General features: G+C 37.4%; 1 protein-coding gene across 3 annotated transcripts in view; it reads left to right on the top strand.

The window, feature by feature from the left end:
* VEPH1 (ventricular zone expressed PH domain containing 1) overlaps positions 1-13,871 on the top strand; it is a 242,030-nt gene that overhangs the window by 127,720 nt on the left and 100,439 nt on the right. For all 3 annotated transcript variants that reach the window (XM_034663904.1, XM_034663910.1, XM_034663895.1), the window contains exons 8-9: positions 10,847-11,056; positions 11,873-12,270. In XM_034663904.1, the coding sequence (XP_034519795.1) occupies positions 10,847-11,056; positions 11,873-12,270 (608 nt within the window). The remainder of the gene's footprint in view (positions 1-10,846; positions 11,057-11,872; positions 12,271-13,871) is intronic.

The raw sequence follows: 13,871 nt of genomic DNA on the forward strand, positions 1-13,871 counted from the left end.
CTATTGATATTTTGGTAGTGATGGCATTAAATCTGTAGATTGCTTTGGGTAGTATGGATATCTTAACAGTATTTATTCTTCCAATCCATGAGTATGGAATATCTTTCCATTTATTTTTGTCATCTTCAATTTGCTTCATCAGTGTTTCATAGTTTTCAGAGTACAGGTCTTTCACCTTCTTGGTTAAGTTTATTCCTACATATTATATTGTTTTGTGTAATTGTAAATGGGATTGTTTTCTTACTTTCTCTTTCTTCTACTTCATTATTGTTGTATAGAAAAGCAACTGATTTCTGTATGTTGATTTTGTACCCTATGACTTTATTGAATTCATTTATCAGTACTAATAGGGTTCTTTTAATGGCATTGTTAGACTTTTTTTATATATAGTATCATGTCATCTGCAAATGGTGAATGCTTTACTTCTTCTTTACCAATTTGGATGCCGTTTATTTCTTTTTCTTGTCTGATTGCTGTGGCTGGAACTTCCAGTACTATGTTGAATAAAAGTAATGGGAGTGGATCATCATTGTCCTATTCCTGATCCTAGGGAAAAAGCTCTCAGTGTTTCACCATTGAGTGTGATGTTCGCTGTGGTTTTTTCATATATGGCCTCTATTATGTCGAGGTGTATTCCTTCTAAACCTACTTTGTGAAGGGTTTTTATCATGCATAGATGTTATATTTTGTCAAATGTCTTTTCTGTGTCTATTTACATAATTGTATAGTTTTTATTCTTTCTCATGATGATGTGAGTATCACATTGATTGATTTCTGAATATTGAACCACCCTTGCATCCCATGAATAAATGCCATTTGATCATGGTGCATGATTTTATTAATGTATTTTTGGATTCAGCTTCCTAGTATTTTGTTGAGGAGTTTTACATTTGTATTCATCAGAGATATTGGCTGTTCTCTTTTTTTGTAGTGTCTTTATCTGGTTTTGGAATCAGGGTAGTGCTGGCATCATAGAATGAATTTGGAAACTTTCCTTCCTCTTCTGTTTTCTGGAATAGTTTGAGAAGAATAGGTATTAACTCTTCTTCAAATATTTGGTAGAATTACCTTAGAAGCTCTCTGCTCCTGGACTTTTATTTGTTGGGAGTTCTTTGATTACTAATTCAATGTCATTGCTAGTAATGGAACTGTTCACATTTTCTATTTTTTTCCAGCTCAGTTTTGGAAGACTTAACGTTTCTAGGAATTTATCCATTTTTTCTAGGTTGTCCAATTTGTTGGCATAAAGTTTTCGTAATTTACTCTTATAATCCTGGATTTTTGCAGTATCACTTGTTATTTCTCCTCTTTCATTTCTGACTGTAGTTGTCTCTCTCTCTCTCTCTCCCTCTCTCTCCATTTCTCTTTCTCTCTCTCTTTATGAGTCTGGCTAAAGGTTTANATACTCTTATAATCCTTTGGATTTTGGCAGTATCACTTGTTATTTCTCCTCTTTCATTTCTGACTGTAGTTGTCTCTCTCTCTCTCTCTCTCTCCCTCTCTCTCCATTTCTCTTTCTCTCTCTCTTTATGAGTCTGGCTAAAGGTTTATTAATTTTGTTGGTCCTTTCAAAGAACCCGTCCTGGTTTCATTGATCTGTTCTATTGCTTTTTTCTTCTTTTTTTCAGCTTGTATTTCATTTATTTCTACTCTAATCCTTATCATTTCCTTCCTTCTATTAGTTTTGGGTTTTGTTTGTTCTTCTCTCCTAGCTCTTTGAGATGTAAGCTTTAGTTGTTCATTTGAGATTTTTCTTGCTTCTTGAGGTAGGCCTGTATTGCTATAAACTGCCTTCTTGGAACAGCTTTTGCTGCATCCCAAAGAATTTGGACGATTGTGTTTTCATTTTCTTCTCTCTCTCTCTCTATCTATATATCTATATCTATATTATATAGATATATTTTTTTTTAATTTTCTTGTTGAATTCTTGGTTGACCCATTCATCGTTTAGGAACATGTTATTTAACCTCCATGTATTTGTGTTCTTTCCAGATTTTTCTCATCATTGATTTCTAGTNCTCTCTATCTATATATCTATATCTATATTATATAGATATATATTTTTTTAAATTTTCTTGTTGAATTCTTGGTTGACCCATTCATTGTTTAGGAACATGTTATTTAACCTCCATGTATTTGTGTTCTTTCCAGATTTTTCTCATCATTGATTTCTAGTTCCATAGTGTTGTGGTCAGAAAAGATACATGGTATGACTTCAATCTTTTTGAATTTGTTGAGGCTTCTTTTGTGGCCTAATATATGATCTATTCTGGAGGCTGTTCCGTGTGCACTTGAAAAGAATGTGTATTCTGCTGCTTCAGGATGGAATGTTCTGAATATATCTGCTAGATCCATGTGGTGCAACGTGTCATTCAAAGCCACTGTTTCCTTGTTGATTTTCTATTGGATGACCTGTCCATTGATGTATGTGGAGTGTTAAAGTCCCTTGTTATTATTGTATTACTATCAATGACATCTTTTATGTTTGTTATTAACTGCTTTTTTTTTTTTTGTATTTGGATGCTCCCATGTTAGGTGCATAAATATTTACAAGTGTTACATCTTCTTGTTGAACTGTTCCCTATGATTATATAGTGTGCTTCTTTGTCTCTTGTTATAGTCTTTGTTTTAAAGTCTATTTTATGTAAGTATTGTTACTCCAGCTTTCTTTCAACTTCTTCATAAATGCTTTTTCATCCCTTCACATTCAATCTGCATATGTCTTTACGTGTGAACTAAGTCTCTTCTTGTAGGCAGCATATAGATGGGTCTTATTTCTTTATCCACTCCATCACTCTATGTCTTTTGATTGGGGTGTTTAGTCCATTTATATTCAAAGTAATTATTGATAGGAATGTACTTATTGTCATTTTGTTACTTGTTCTATGGTTGTTTTTGTAGTTTCTTCAGTAATACACTAGGATTCCTTGCTCTTTTTTTTTGCATATATGTTACTGATTTTTGATTTGTGGATATCATTAGGCTTGTATATAACATCTTATGCATATAGCAGTCTATATTAAGTTGATGGCCCTACAAGTTTGAACTCATTTTTACTCCTCTATCTGCACATTTTAGGTATACAGTGTCTAATTTTACACCCTTTTATTTTGTGAGTTGCTTGACTGATTTTTATAGATAAAATGAATTTTACTGCTTTCGTGCTTCCTACTCTTCTTACTCCTACTTATGTCTTTTCCTTTCCACCCAAAGAATCCCCTTTAACATTTCTTGTCAGGCTGGTTTAGTGGTCATAAATTCCTTTAACTTTTCTTTGGGAAACTCTTTATCTCTCATTCTTCTTTCCTTTTTTTTTCAATTACGTTCAGTTAGCCAGTATATAGTACAACATAATAGTGTTCAACAGTTCATTGGTTGAGTATAACACCCAGTGCTCATCACAACACGTGCCTTCTTCTATTCTGAATGATAGCTTTGCTGGTTAGAAGAATGTTCTCAGTTGCAGATTTTTTTCCTTTCAGCACTTTGAATATATTATGCCACTTTCTTCTAGCCCTCAAAGTTTCTGTTGGAAAATCTGCTGGTAGGGGCACCTGGGTAGGCCCAGTCATAAAGCATCTGCCTTCAGCTCAGTTCATGATCCCAGGGTCCTGGGATCGAGCCCTGCCTCAGGCTCCCTGCTCAGCGGGAAGCCTGCTTCTCCCTCTCCCATTCCCCCTGCTTGTGTTCCTACTCTCGCTGTCTCTCTCTCTCTGTCAAATAAATAAATAAAATCTTAAAAAAGAAAAAAAATCTGCTGACAGCTTTATAGAGTTTTCCTTATTTGTAGTGTTTTCTTTCCTCTTGTTGCTTTTAAAATTCTCTTTATCACTACTTTTTTCCATTTAAATTACTATGTGTCTTTGTGTGGAACTCCTTGGGTTGATCTTGTTGGGAGTTCTCTGTGCCTACTTGTTCTGGATTTCTGTTTCCTTCCCCAGATTGGGAAAATTTCAGCTATTATTTCTTCAAATACAATTTCTGCCCCGTTTTCTTTCTCTTCTCCTTCTGGTATCCCTATAATGTAAATGTTACTATGCTTGATGGTGTTCCAGAATTCTCTAAGTCTTTTTTCATTTATTATTCTTATTATTATTTCTCCCCTCTCTTCTTCAGCTTGATTCCTTTCTATTCTCTGTCCTCCAGATTGCTGATCTGTTCTGCTTCTTCTAGTCTACTATTTAGTCCCTCGAGTGTATTTTTACCTTCAGTTCTTGAGTTCTTCACCTCTGATTGGTTCTTTCTTATGTTTTCCTATCTCTTTGTTACGAATTTCACTGAAGACCTCTACTGTTTTCTTTCTTTATGATCATTCCTTCAAATTCTCTATCAAGCATATTACTCATCTCTGTTTCATTTAGCTCTCTTGCTGTCAATTTGTCCTGTTCTTCATTGGGAACATATTCACCTGTCTCCTCATTTTGTCTAACTCTGTGCTCTTTTATTTTATTTTATTTTATTTTATTTTTAAGATTTCTTTATGAAAGAGAAAGGGAAGGGGCAGAGGGAGAGAATCTTTCAAGCAGACTCCCAGCTGAGCGTGGAGCCCAACGTGGGGCTTGATCCCATGACCCATGAGATGATGGCCTAAGCCAAAATCAAGAGTTGGATGAACTGACTGAGCCACCCAAGTGCCCCTCTTTCTATGTGTTAGGAAAGTCAGCTTCATTTCCTGCTCTTGAAAGTAGTGGCCTTATGAAGAAGAAGTCCTATAGTGCCCTGCAGTACAATGTTCCCTGTTCACCAGAATCTGTTACTTCAGGAGTGTCTCCTATGTGTGTTGATTGTGCCCCAGTATTTCGGCTGAGCCACTTTTGCTTTCAGTCCTGTCTCTTTGCCTGTTGTGGGCAGGTTTTGGACCCTTTGTTTTTATTGGGTCAATTTGGGTCTGCCTTGGTCTTAAGTTCAGTCAGACCAGGAATTTGCCAGTAGAACTAATCAGCAGTGTGCTTTCCCTGTGTTGTCCCCTGAGAAGGCATAATGGTGACTAAGGTCTGCATTCAGACCAGATGTCTACCCCCAGCCCACTGGGAATAGGTCTGCAGGAGAATATGGGGACGGAACTTGTGGTATTAGCATGTTTCATGCAGGAGTGTTGTGGGAGTGGACCTTGAGTTACTTTAGAAAACTGCAGCAGGACTAGAGGGGGCATGTCTACAGGAGAACATAAGGGTGGGGCATGCCATTAGCAAATCAGGTGGAGAGTGTTTGTGCTGTGCTGGTTCCCACAGGTGTCCATGTGTCTAGGCTGGGGGGCAGAGGAGGGAAATGGTGCTTATCAGCTCTTTTGTTCTTGGAGAAGCCTCCTAAAGATGTCTTCCCCTCCCAGCACATGCTCTGAGATTAGTAAGTAAATCTTCTCTCCTACCCCAAACATTTTCCAAACTGCTACTTCTAGGCTGTAGCTCTGCAGAGCTGTTTGTTGTGTAGTCTCTTTAATGGCAGGGACTCAGTTTCCTCTTGCCCTCTGGCTCTTCCAGAGTGGAGCCTGCTGATTTTTAAAGTTCCAGGTGCTAAGTCCCAATTGTAAGAACTCACAGAATTAGTCCTCTGTGGTTTCCAAAGCCAAATATTATGGGGATTCATCTTACTTGTGTGGGTTTCCCATGCCTGGGGTGCTTGGTGTGAGGGTCTGTTTCCTCTCTTCATGCACATGGCGTCCTCCCTCCATGGACAGTCCCATGGGTTCATGTAGCTTCCACCATGTCTTTACCCTTCCTACCCTCTTCAATGTGGTGTTGTCTTTACATTTAGATATGGAGAGTCTGTTCTGCCAATCTTCAGGTCATTTTCTGGGTTATTTACATTGATGTGGGTATTATCTAGTTGTATCCTTGGTACAAGGTGAGCTTAGGATTTTCCTATTCCACCATCTTCCCCAGAAGTCCCATTGGATCTTTTAAAATTAACCTTGATAACCATCATGGTTTGTAAAATAGCATCCAGTGGTAGTACTATCTTTGTTTCATTTGTAACAGGAGTAAAATTTCAGCTTTTAGAATCATCAGGCTGGAAGATGTCAAAGCCTCCCATCTGTTTGTGGGCAGCCAGTATCACATGTATCATAAAGGGAAACATGTTCATAATTAGCCTTTATTCCCATGTAGTGATTCTTGAAATCTACTCATGTATATTTCAGTGAAGCATGGTATAGATAATAAATTTTGCAAAACTATAGGAAGCCTATAAAAATTGTATAAATATGTATTTAAGTTTTCTCAGCAATAGCTTATTAGACAATAAACAATATCCTGGTTACTTAAGCGATGATCTACTTGCTTTCCCAGTGGCACCATTTACATCTGTCCCTGGGCTGGACCAATGGGAATTTTAAAAACTGAGGGCCGCAAAACTATGAACCCTCCCTCAAAGCCAGTACCCTTCTCTGGGCCAGCCAGGAAAGCTGCCAACCAACCTTTCCCAGTGCCCATCACACACATGGCCCCAGAATGGGTAGAATGTAATTGAAAAAAACCGTCACCAGCACTTTCATGTTGGTTTTCCCTAAAAAGCAGTGCCATTAGAAAAACTAAAACTGTATTTTCTCACTCTCACCTATGTACTATGCCAGGTTTACCTTGGCCCTTATGGGAAAATAGCCATATGTTTGCAGAAGCCAGGATTCTTTTGTATGTTGGAGGCCCTTTTCATCAACCTCTAGGAAAAAAATGATTAAAAGGGCCAGGTAAATACACACAGACAAACTAACAGAATCATTAGGCCATCTAGATGAATGGATTTCTAGGGATTATTAACCCTTATATTTATAAAGAAAGAATTAATAATCCCATATGATATTGATAGTGATTGTTTAATAAAAATTAAAGTAGTTCTAGGCTGGCTCAGGCAGGTTAAGGGAAGATAAATACACACTACTTTTCTGTATCATTTAGCACCTTAGTGAGCATCAAGTGAACTATTTCTGCAGCTTATCTGTAGCCTCTTACTCTATCTAAGGCACTCTGTGAGTCTTTAGAGGGGTTCCAGAGTTATTCTACATATAACCCCTGCCTTAAAGGAGGTAATTTTAATGACTCACAGAGTGCTTTATAAATTCTGCTGTAAAAAAGATAGTTAGAGCTATTTATTTCATTCATGGAAAATCTCTTTCCTCCAACACATTAAAATTCAGAACGATTTTTCTTTTTACATGATATAAAAGATTGCCGTAAAATTAACAAAACCATGAGTTTACACAGTCCATTTGAAATGTTCTTATTCTATCAATTTCAGCACAAACAAATCACCTTAACAATTTTCCAAAAAATGTCTGGCATGAATTTCATGTGAAAGCCATGCTTTTGTAGAACTGGATGAGAATATGGTAGACAACCATAAAAACTGCTTTTTATTCTCTGAATTATTCTCTGAATTCTTTAAAAACTCCTTCTACTGTAAAGTTGGCACACACACCAATATTTATAAACTTCTGGCAGAAGAAGCTGTAGAAACAGTTTCAAAGATCTATGTCCATTGTTTACCTGAAACTACTGTAATATTTTGTGTCAACTATACTCAAATAAAAATATTTTTAAAAAGAGAAGGAAATTTAGCACATAGATCAATCCACTATTGGCNCCTCCTAAAGATGTCTTCCCCTCCCAGCACATGCTCTGAGATTAGTAAGTAAATCTTCTCTCCTACCCCAAACATTTTCCAAACTGCTACTTCTAGGCTGTAGCTCTGCAGAGCTGTTTGTTGTGTAGTCTCTTTAATGGCAGGGACTCAGTTTCCTCTTGCCCTCTGGCTCTTCCAGAGTGGAGCCTGCTGATTTTTAAAGTTCCAGGTGCTAAGTCCCAATTGTAAGAACTCACAGAATTAGTCCTCTGTGGTTTCCAAAGCCAAATATTATGGGGATTCATCTTACTTGTGTGGGTTTCCCATGCCTGGGGTGCTTGGTGTGAGGGTCTGTTTCCTCTCTTCATGCACATGGCGTCCTCCCTCCATGGACAGTCCCATGGGTTCATGTAGCTTCCACCATGTCTTTACCCTTCCTACCCTCTTCAATGTGGTGTTGTCTTTACATTTAGATATGGAGAGTCTGTTCTGCCAATCTTCAGGTCATTTTCTGGGTTATTTACATTGATGTGGGTATTATCTAGTTGTATCCTTGGTACAAGGTGAGCTTAGGATTTTCCTATTCCACCATCTTCCCCAGAAGTCCCATTGGATCTTTTAAAATTAACCTTGATAACCATCATGGTTTGTAAAATAGCATCCAGTGGTAGTACTATCTTTGTTTCATTTGTAACAGGAGTAAAATTTCAGCTTTTAGAATCATCAGGCTGGAAGATGTCAAAGCCTCCCATCTGTTTGTGGGCAGCCAGTATCACATGTATCATAAAGGGAAACATGTTCATAATTAGCCTTTATTCCCATGTAGTGATTCTTGAAATCTACTCATGTATATTTCAGTGAAGCATGGTATAGATAATAAATTTTGCAAAACTATAGGAAGCCTATAAAAATTGTATAAATATGTATTTAAGTTTTCTCAGCAATAGCTTATTAGACAATAAACAATATCCTGGTTACTTAAGCGATGATCTACTTGCTTTCCCAGTGGCACCATTTACATCTGTCCCTGGACTGGACCAATGGGAATTTTAAAAACTGAGGGCCGCAAAACTATGAACCCTCCCTCAAAGCCAGTACCCTTCTCTGGGCCAGCCAGGAAAGCTGCCAACCAACCTTTCCCAGTGCCCATCACACACATGGCCCCAGAATGGGTAGAATGTAATTGAAAAAAACCGTCACCAGCACTTTCATGTTGGTTTTCCCTAAAAAGCAGTGCCATTAGAAAAACTAAAACTGTATTTTCTCACTCTCACCTATGTACTATGCCAGGTTTACCTTGGCCCTTATGGGAAAATAGCCATATGTTTGCAGAAGCCAGGATTCTTTTGTATGTTGGAGGCCCTTTTCATCAACCTCTAGGAAAAAAATGATTAAAAGGGCCAGGTAAATACACACAGACAAACTAACAGAATCATTAGGCCATCTAGATGAATGGATTTCTAGGGATTATTAACCCTTACATTTATAAAGAAAGAATTAATAATCCCATATGATATTGATAGTGATTGTTTAATAAAAATTAAAGTAGTTCTAGGCTGGCTCAGGCAGGTTAAGGGAAGATAAATACACACTACTTTTCTGTATCATTTAGCACCTTAGTGAGCATCAAGTGAACTATTTCTGCAGCTTATCTGTAGCCTCTTACTCTATCTAAGGCACTCTGTGAGTCTTTAGAGGGGTTCCAGAGTTATTCTACATATAACCCCTGCCTTAAAGGAGGTAATTTTAATGACTCACAGAGTGCTTTATAAATTCTGCTGTAAAAAAGATAGTTAGAGCTATTTATTTCATTCATGGAAAATCTCTTTCCTCCAACACATTAAAATTCAGAACGATTTTTCTTTTTACATGATATAAAAGATTGCCGTAAAATTAACAAAACCATGAGTTTACACAGTCCATTTGAAATGTTCTTATTCTATCAATTTCAGCACAAACAAATCACCTTAACAATTTTCCAAAAAATGTCTGGCATGAATTTCATGTGAAAGCCATGCTTTTGTAGAACTGGATGAGAATATGGTAGACAACCATAAAAACTGCTTTTTATTCTCTGAATTATTCTCTGAATTCTTTAAAAACTCCTTCTACTGTAAAGTTGGCACACACACCAATATTTATAAACTTCTGGCAGAAGAAGCTGTAGAAACAGTTTCAAAGATCTATGTCCATTGTTTACCTGAAACTACTGTAATATTTTGTGTCAACTATACTCAAATAAAAATATTTTTAAAAAGAGAAGGAAATTTAGCACACAGATCAATCCACTATTGGCTGCAACAAAGAGCCCTAGAGTGTGGGTATCAGTGTAGGCAAGATTGAGCAAAATGTTCAGATCATACTTAGAGGGATCTGTGATATTAGGGCTAATTGGAAGCTAAAGAGGATCTGTGTGGCTGCATGAAGAAAGTCTCCCTCCCACACCACTCCCACTAGCAGGCCACACATCTGCCAGTTCATGATGGTTGTATGATGCAAGGGCTTGCAAATGGCCACATAACAGTCGTAGGCCATCACATTAAGTAGGATGACCTCAGCAGCTCCAAAGAAATGTTCTCCAAAGATTTAGGTCATACACCCATTGAATAGGATGGTCTTTCATAGAGTAAATCTACAATCAGTTTAAGGGTATTTATGGAGGAATAGCAGGCATTAATAAAGAAGAGGTAGGCCAGAAAAAAGGTAAATGGAGACGCCAGTTATGGGCTGGCAGTGATGGTGACTACAATGAGCACGTTTCCTACCACGGAAATGATGTAGATGACAGAAGCTAGAACAAATACAATTTCTTAAAAAAAAAAAAATGGGGGCACCTGGCTCAGTGGGTGGAGCATGTGATTCTTGATCTTGGGGTTGTGAGTTCAAGCCCCATGTTGGGTGTAAAGATTACTTAAAAATAAAATCTTAAAAAAAAAAAAACACCTATGTTCATTGTAGTTATTCAGTAAATATTTGCTAAATGACTAATAAAAATTTATCAGATAAATTTTTCTGTTTTGAATAAGAAACAGTTAAACAGAGAGTAACACTGTCCTGGGGGTATATGTGACCACCATCNAAAAAAAAGAAAATAATTAAAAAATAAAATCTTAAAGAAAAAAAAAACCCTATGTTCATTGTAGTTATTCAGTAAACATTTGCTAAATGACTAACAAAAATTTATCAGATACATTTTTCTGTTTTGAATAAGAAACAGTTAAACAGAGAGTAACACTGTCCTGGGGGTATATGTGACCACCATCTAATGCAATTATTTTTATCCCTTTAGGAAAAAAACTAGCACTGAGGTTGAATTCCCCAAGAAACTGGAGGAAATCAAGCTCACTTTGGCTGAAAAGGAAGACCATGAAAAGCTGCAAGTTAAAATACAGGCTTTTGAAGACAAAATAAATGCTGAGAACAGTACTCCTAACTCTATCAGAAGATATAGTTTGGGCCAATTTTCTAAAGAAGAAAGAAAAGACATTAGATTTAACAGGTATAAATTTTACTTGGCTGGTTTTTAAAGTATGCACTTCATGTTTGCTATTAGTTTTGTTATCACACTGTTATGGGGTGGTTTTTAAATATCTCTCACCTGTAGCACCCAAAGTCCCATCTTTTCATGAATGAAATGGCATTCACCATGCTTCCGTTTTTGGAAGAATCTTACTATATTAAAAGGAGAATACAAATGGAAAACAAACCTATGGCTTATTTTTAAAAAACATTTTAAATATAGACGTGCTATATATATTTTTTAAAGATATTTTTAAAGATTTTATTTGTGTATTTATTTGAGAGAGAAAGAGAACACAGGTAGGTAGAGCAGCAGGCAGAGGGAGTGGGAGAAGCAAGCTGCCCTCAGAGCAGGGAGCCTGATGTGGGACTCAAACCCAGCACTCTGGGATGATGACCTGAGCCAAAGGCAGACACTTAACCTACTGAGCCGTTCAGGAGTCCCTATAGATGTGCTATGTTGAGGATGACTGTCAAAAGCCTCTCTCATTTTCGGATGAGAAAGCAGAAACAAAAGTAGAAGAAAAAGAATATAAGTCTACTGTTTTCCAGTTAGTTTTGCCATGAAATTGATTTTTAAATCTCTGTGTTTCGAGGTGGCCTGGATCTTCAAAGGTTTGCTTATTACATAAATTGTTGCTGGTTTATGTTTTTATCAAATCTGTTAATAGTAGCAATTTTTGGTTTCACACTCTACAGGAAGTCCTTTTTCCCCACTGTTATTATCCTTTCTTTTCCTTCTCAGTGGATGCTAGCTCAACTTCTTTACCTGTGTCGGCTTTTGTTTGTATTGCAGGTCAAAGAGTTTGGCTTTGCGCGCAGTGCTGACAAGGAGCACGAGTTCAGATGATGGGGAAGTCGCCGAGGGTGAAGACACGCCGGCCAGGGTCTTTCTTTCAGAAACTGACCCACTTAGCCAAGGAAATGACAAGTTGCCCTTTAAGGCAAGCTCTGCCAGATCACAGCTGGGAAATTCTTCAGTTTCACACCCAAATATTATACATACAGACTCAGAGAATTTGCCAGAAACAGTTAAAGAAAACTTCCAGGAAGAAACTCCAGAAACAACGGCAAGTCCGATAGAATACCAAGATAAGCTCTACTTGCACTTAAAGGAAAATCTCAGCAAAGTAAAAGCATACGCTGTGGAAATCGGAAAGAAGATTCCAGTCCCCGATCAGTGTACCATTGAAGGTATGTGCTCTGAACACCCTAAATTTGAGAAATTTCAGACATTGTTGGGCGGGGAAGGGGCTCAAATAAAAATGGCCTTACCCTGGATTTTTTTTTTTTTTTTTTTTTTTGCAAAATAGATCGTTTGAAAACACCCTTACAGTATTTTAATTGCTCTTTTCCCCCTAATAAGGTCAATCATCTTTTTGATTTCCATTTGAATCTACTTAGGTGCGCTTAAGTTCACCGACTGATTTTTTCCAAATTTCAAGATATATTGTTCTTGGTTCTCTGTCCCCAGTGTTTAGGAAAATCCTGGAAGGTGTCTGTGTTCCCTAAAGCAGGATCTGGGGGTAGGGGTTCCGTGAGAGACATCTTTCTAACTACATAAACATGCAAGGAAGCCATGCACAGCATTGAACTCCAAGAGATTTTTCTCCCAATCATTCAACAGCACGTATGAAGCAACTACTGTGTTAAAAATTCAGCTTTGTGAAGAGTCAGCTATGACCCAAACAGACACAATCCCTGGCCTCTTGGAGATCAGAGAAAGAAAAGAGTGAAATCATAGTCAGGAGGTGATCTATGTCAGGAACCAGTGAAAGTGTGAGCTAGTCAAAAAAAAATAAAAATAAATTAAAAAAGAAAACAGAGAACAAAGGAAAAGATGTCAGGAACCAGGGCTTCCCTCAGGTGCACAATTTAAGGAGGTGCCAAAAAACCTCAGTAAAATTTTAAGTAAAGACAGGATCCGTATGTCTTGCCAAGCCATATTGGAGCAGAGGCAAAAGGAGCCAAGAGGTACTATTGATCGTGTTTCCATTTATAATTTTGATCTTTTGTTCATCATGAACTTTTTGTGTTAATTTTGATTTTTAAAAAATATTATTTATTTTGACTACTAAATTTTCTCGTGCTTCTTAAATTTTGTGCTCTGTTCCTGGAAAAGATGATAGGTTTGAGGCACAGATACTAAAATGGAAGAGTGCCTGGGGCAAGATCATCCTTCTAGTAGTGGGTTGAACAGATTTAGATGTTTTGAAGGCACTGTCAGCTAATTAGCTTTTCTTTCTGTCTTTCTCAGTTAGCAACCATGTTATTCCCTTGAGATTAAGATGAAGGTCCTAGCCCTCTTGTTGGCCCTGATGACTTTTCACAGGCTACACCCACATCGAAAAAGCTAGACAGCGCATCTTCCGGAAAGTAACACGGTGGAAGGATAGGGAACCCAGTTCACATTCACCCATGCACTGACTGTCATCCCCCTCAGTGGATGGTGCTAGGAGGTCCATTTTCCATACTCCACTTACTACCCTTTCTCCCACTCCAAATCAGAGGAAAGAATGTTTTCTCATGCTAGCAAAGGGAAAGGGGAATTCAAGCATTTGGTAATGACAACTATTGTCTGCATGTCTGTAGAATCTGACATTTTTCAGAGGTGTTTACATTAATTTATTGATTAGGATTCTTAATACTCTTTTTTAATGGTGACAACAAAAGTGATATCGTTCATATTCAATATGAGTTTTGGATAATTAAGTATAGCAAGACGGGAATAACTAAAATCAATAAAACTCAACACAAACTCTTTACAATTTCCCATTTCACTAATACTCTATGTA

This window comes from Ailuropoda melanoleuca, chromosome 1, assembly GCF_002007445.2.
Source record: "Ailuropoda melanoleuca isolate Jingjing chromosome 1, ASM200744v2, whole genome shotgun sequence".
Taxonomy (NCBI): domain Eukaryota; kingdom Metazoa; phylum Chordata; class Mammalia; order Carnivora; family Ursidae; genus Ailuropoda; species Ailuropoda melanoleuca.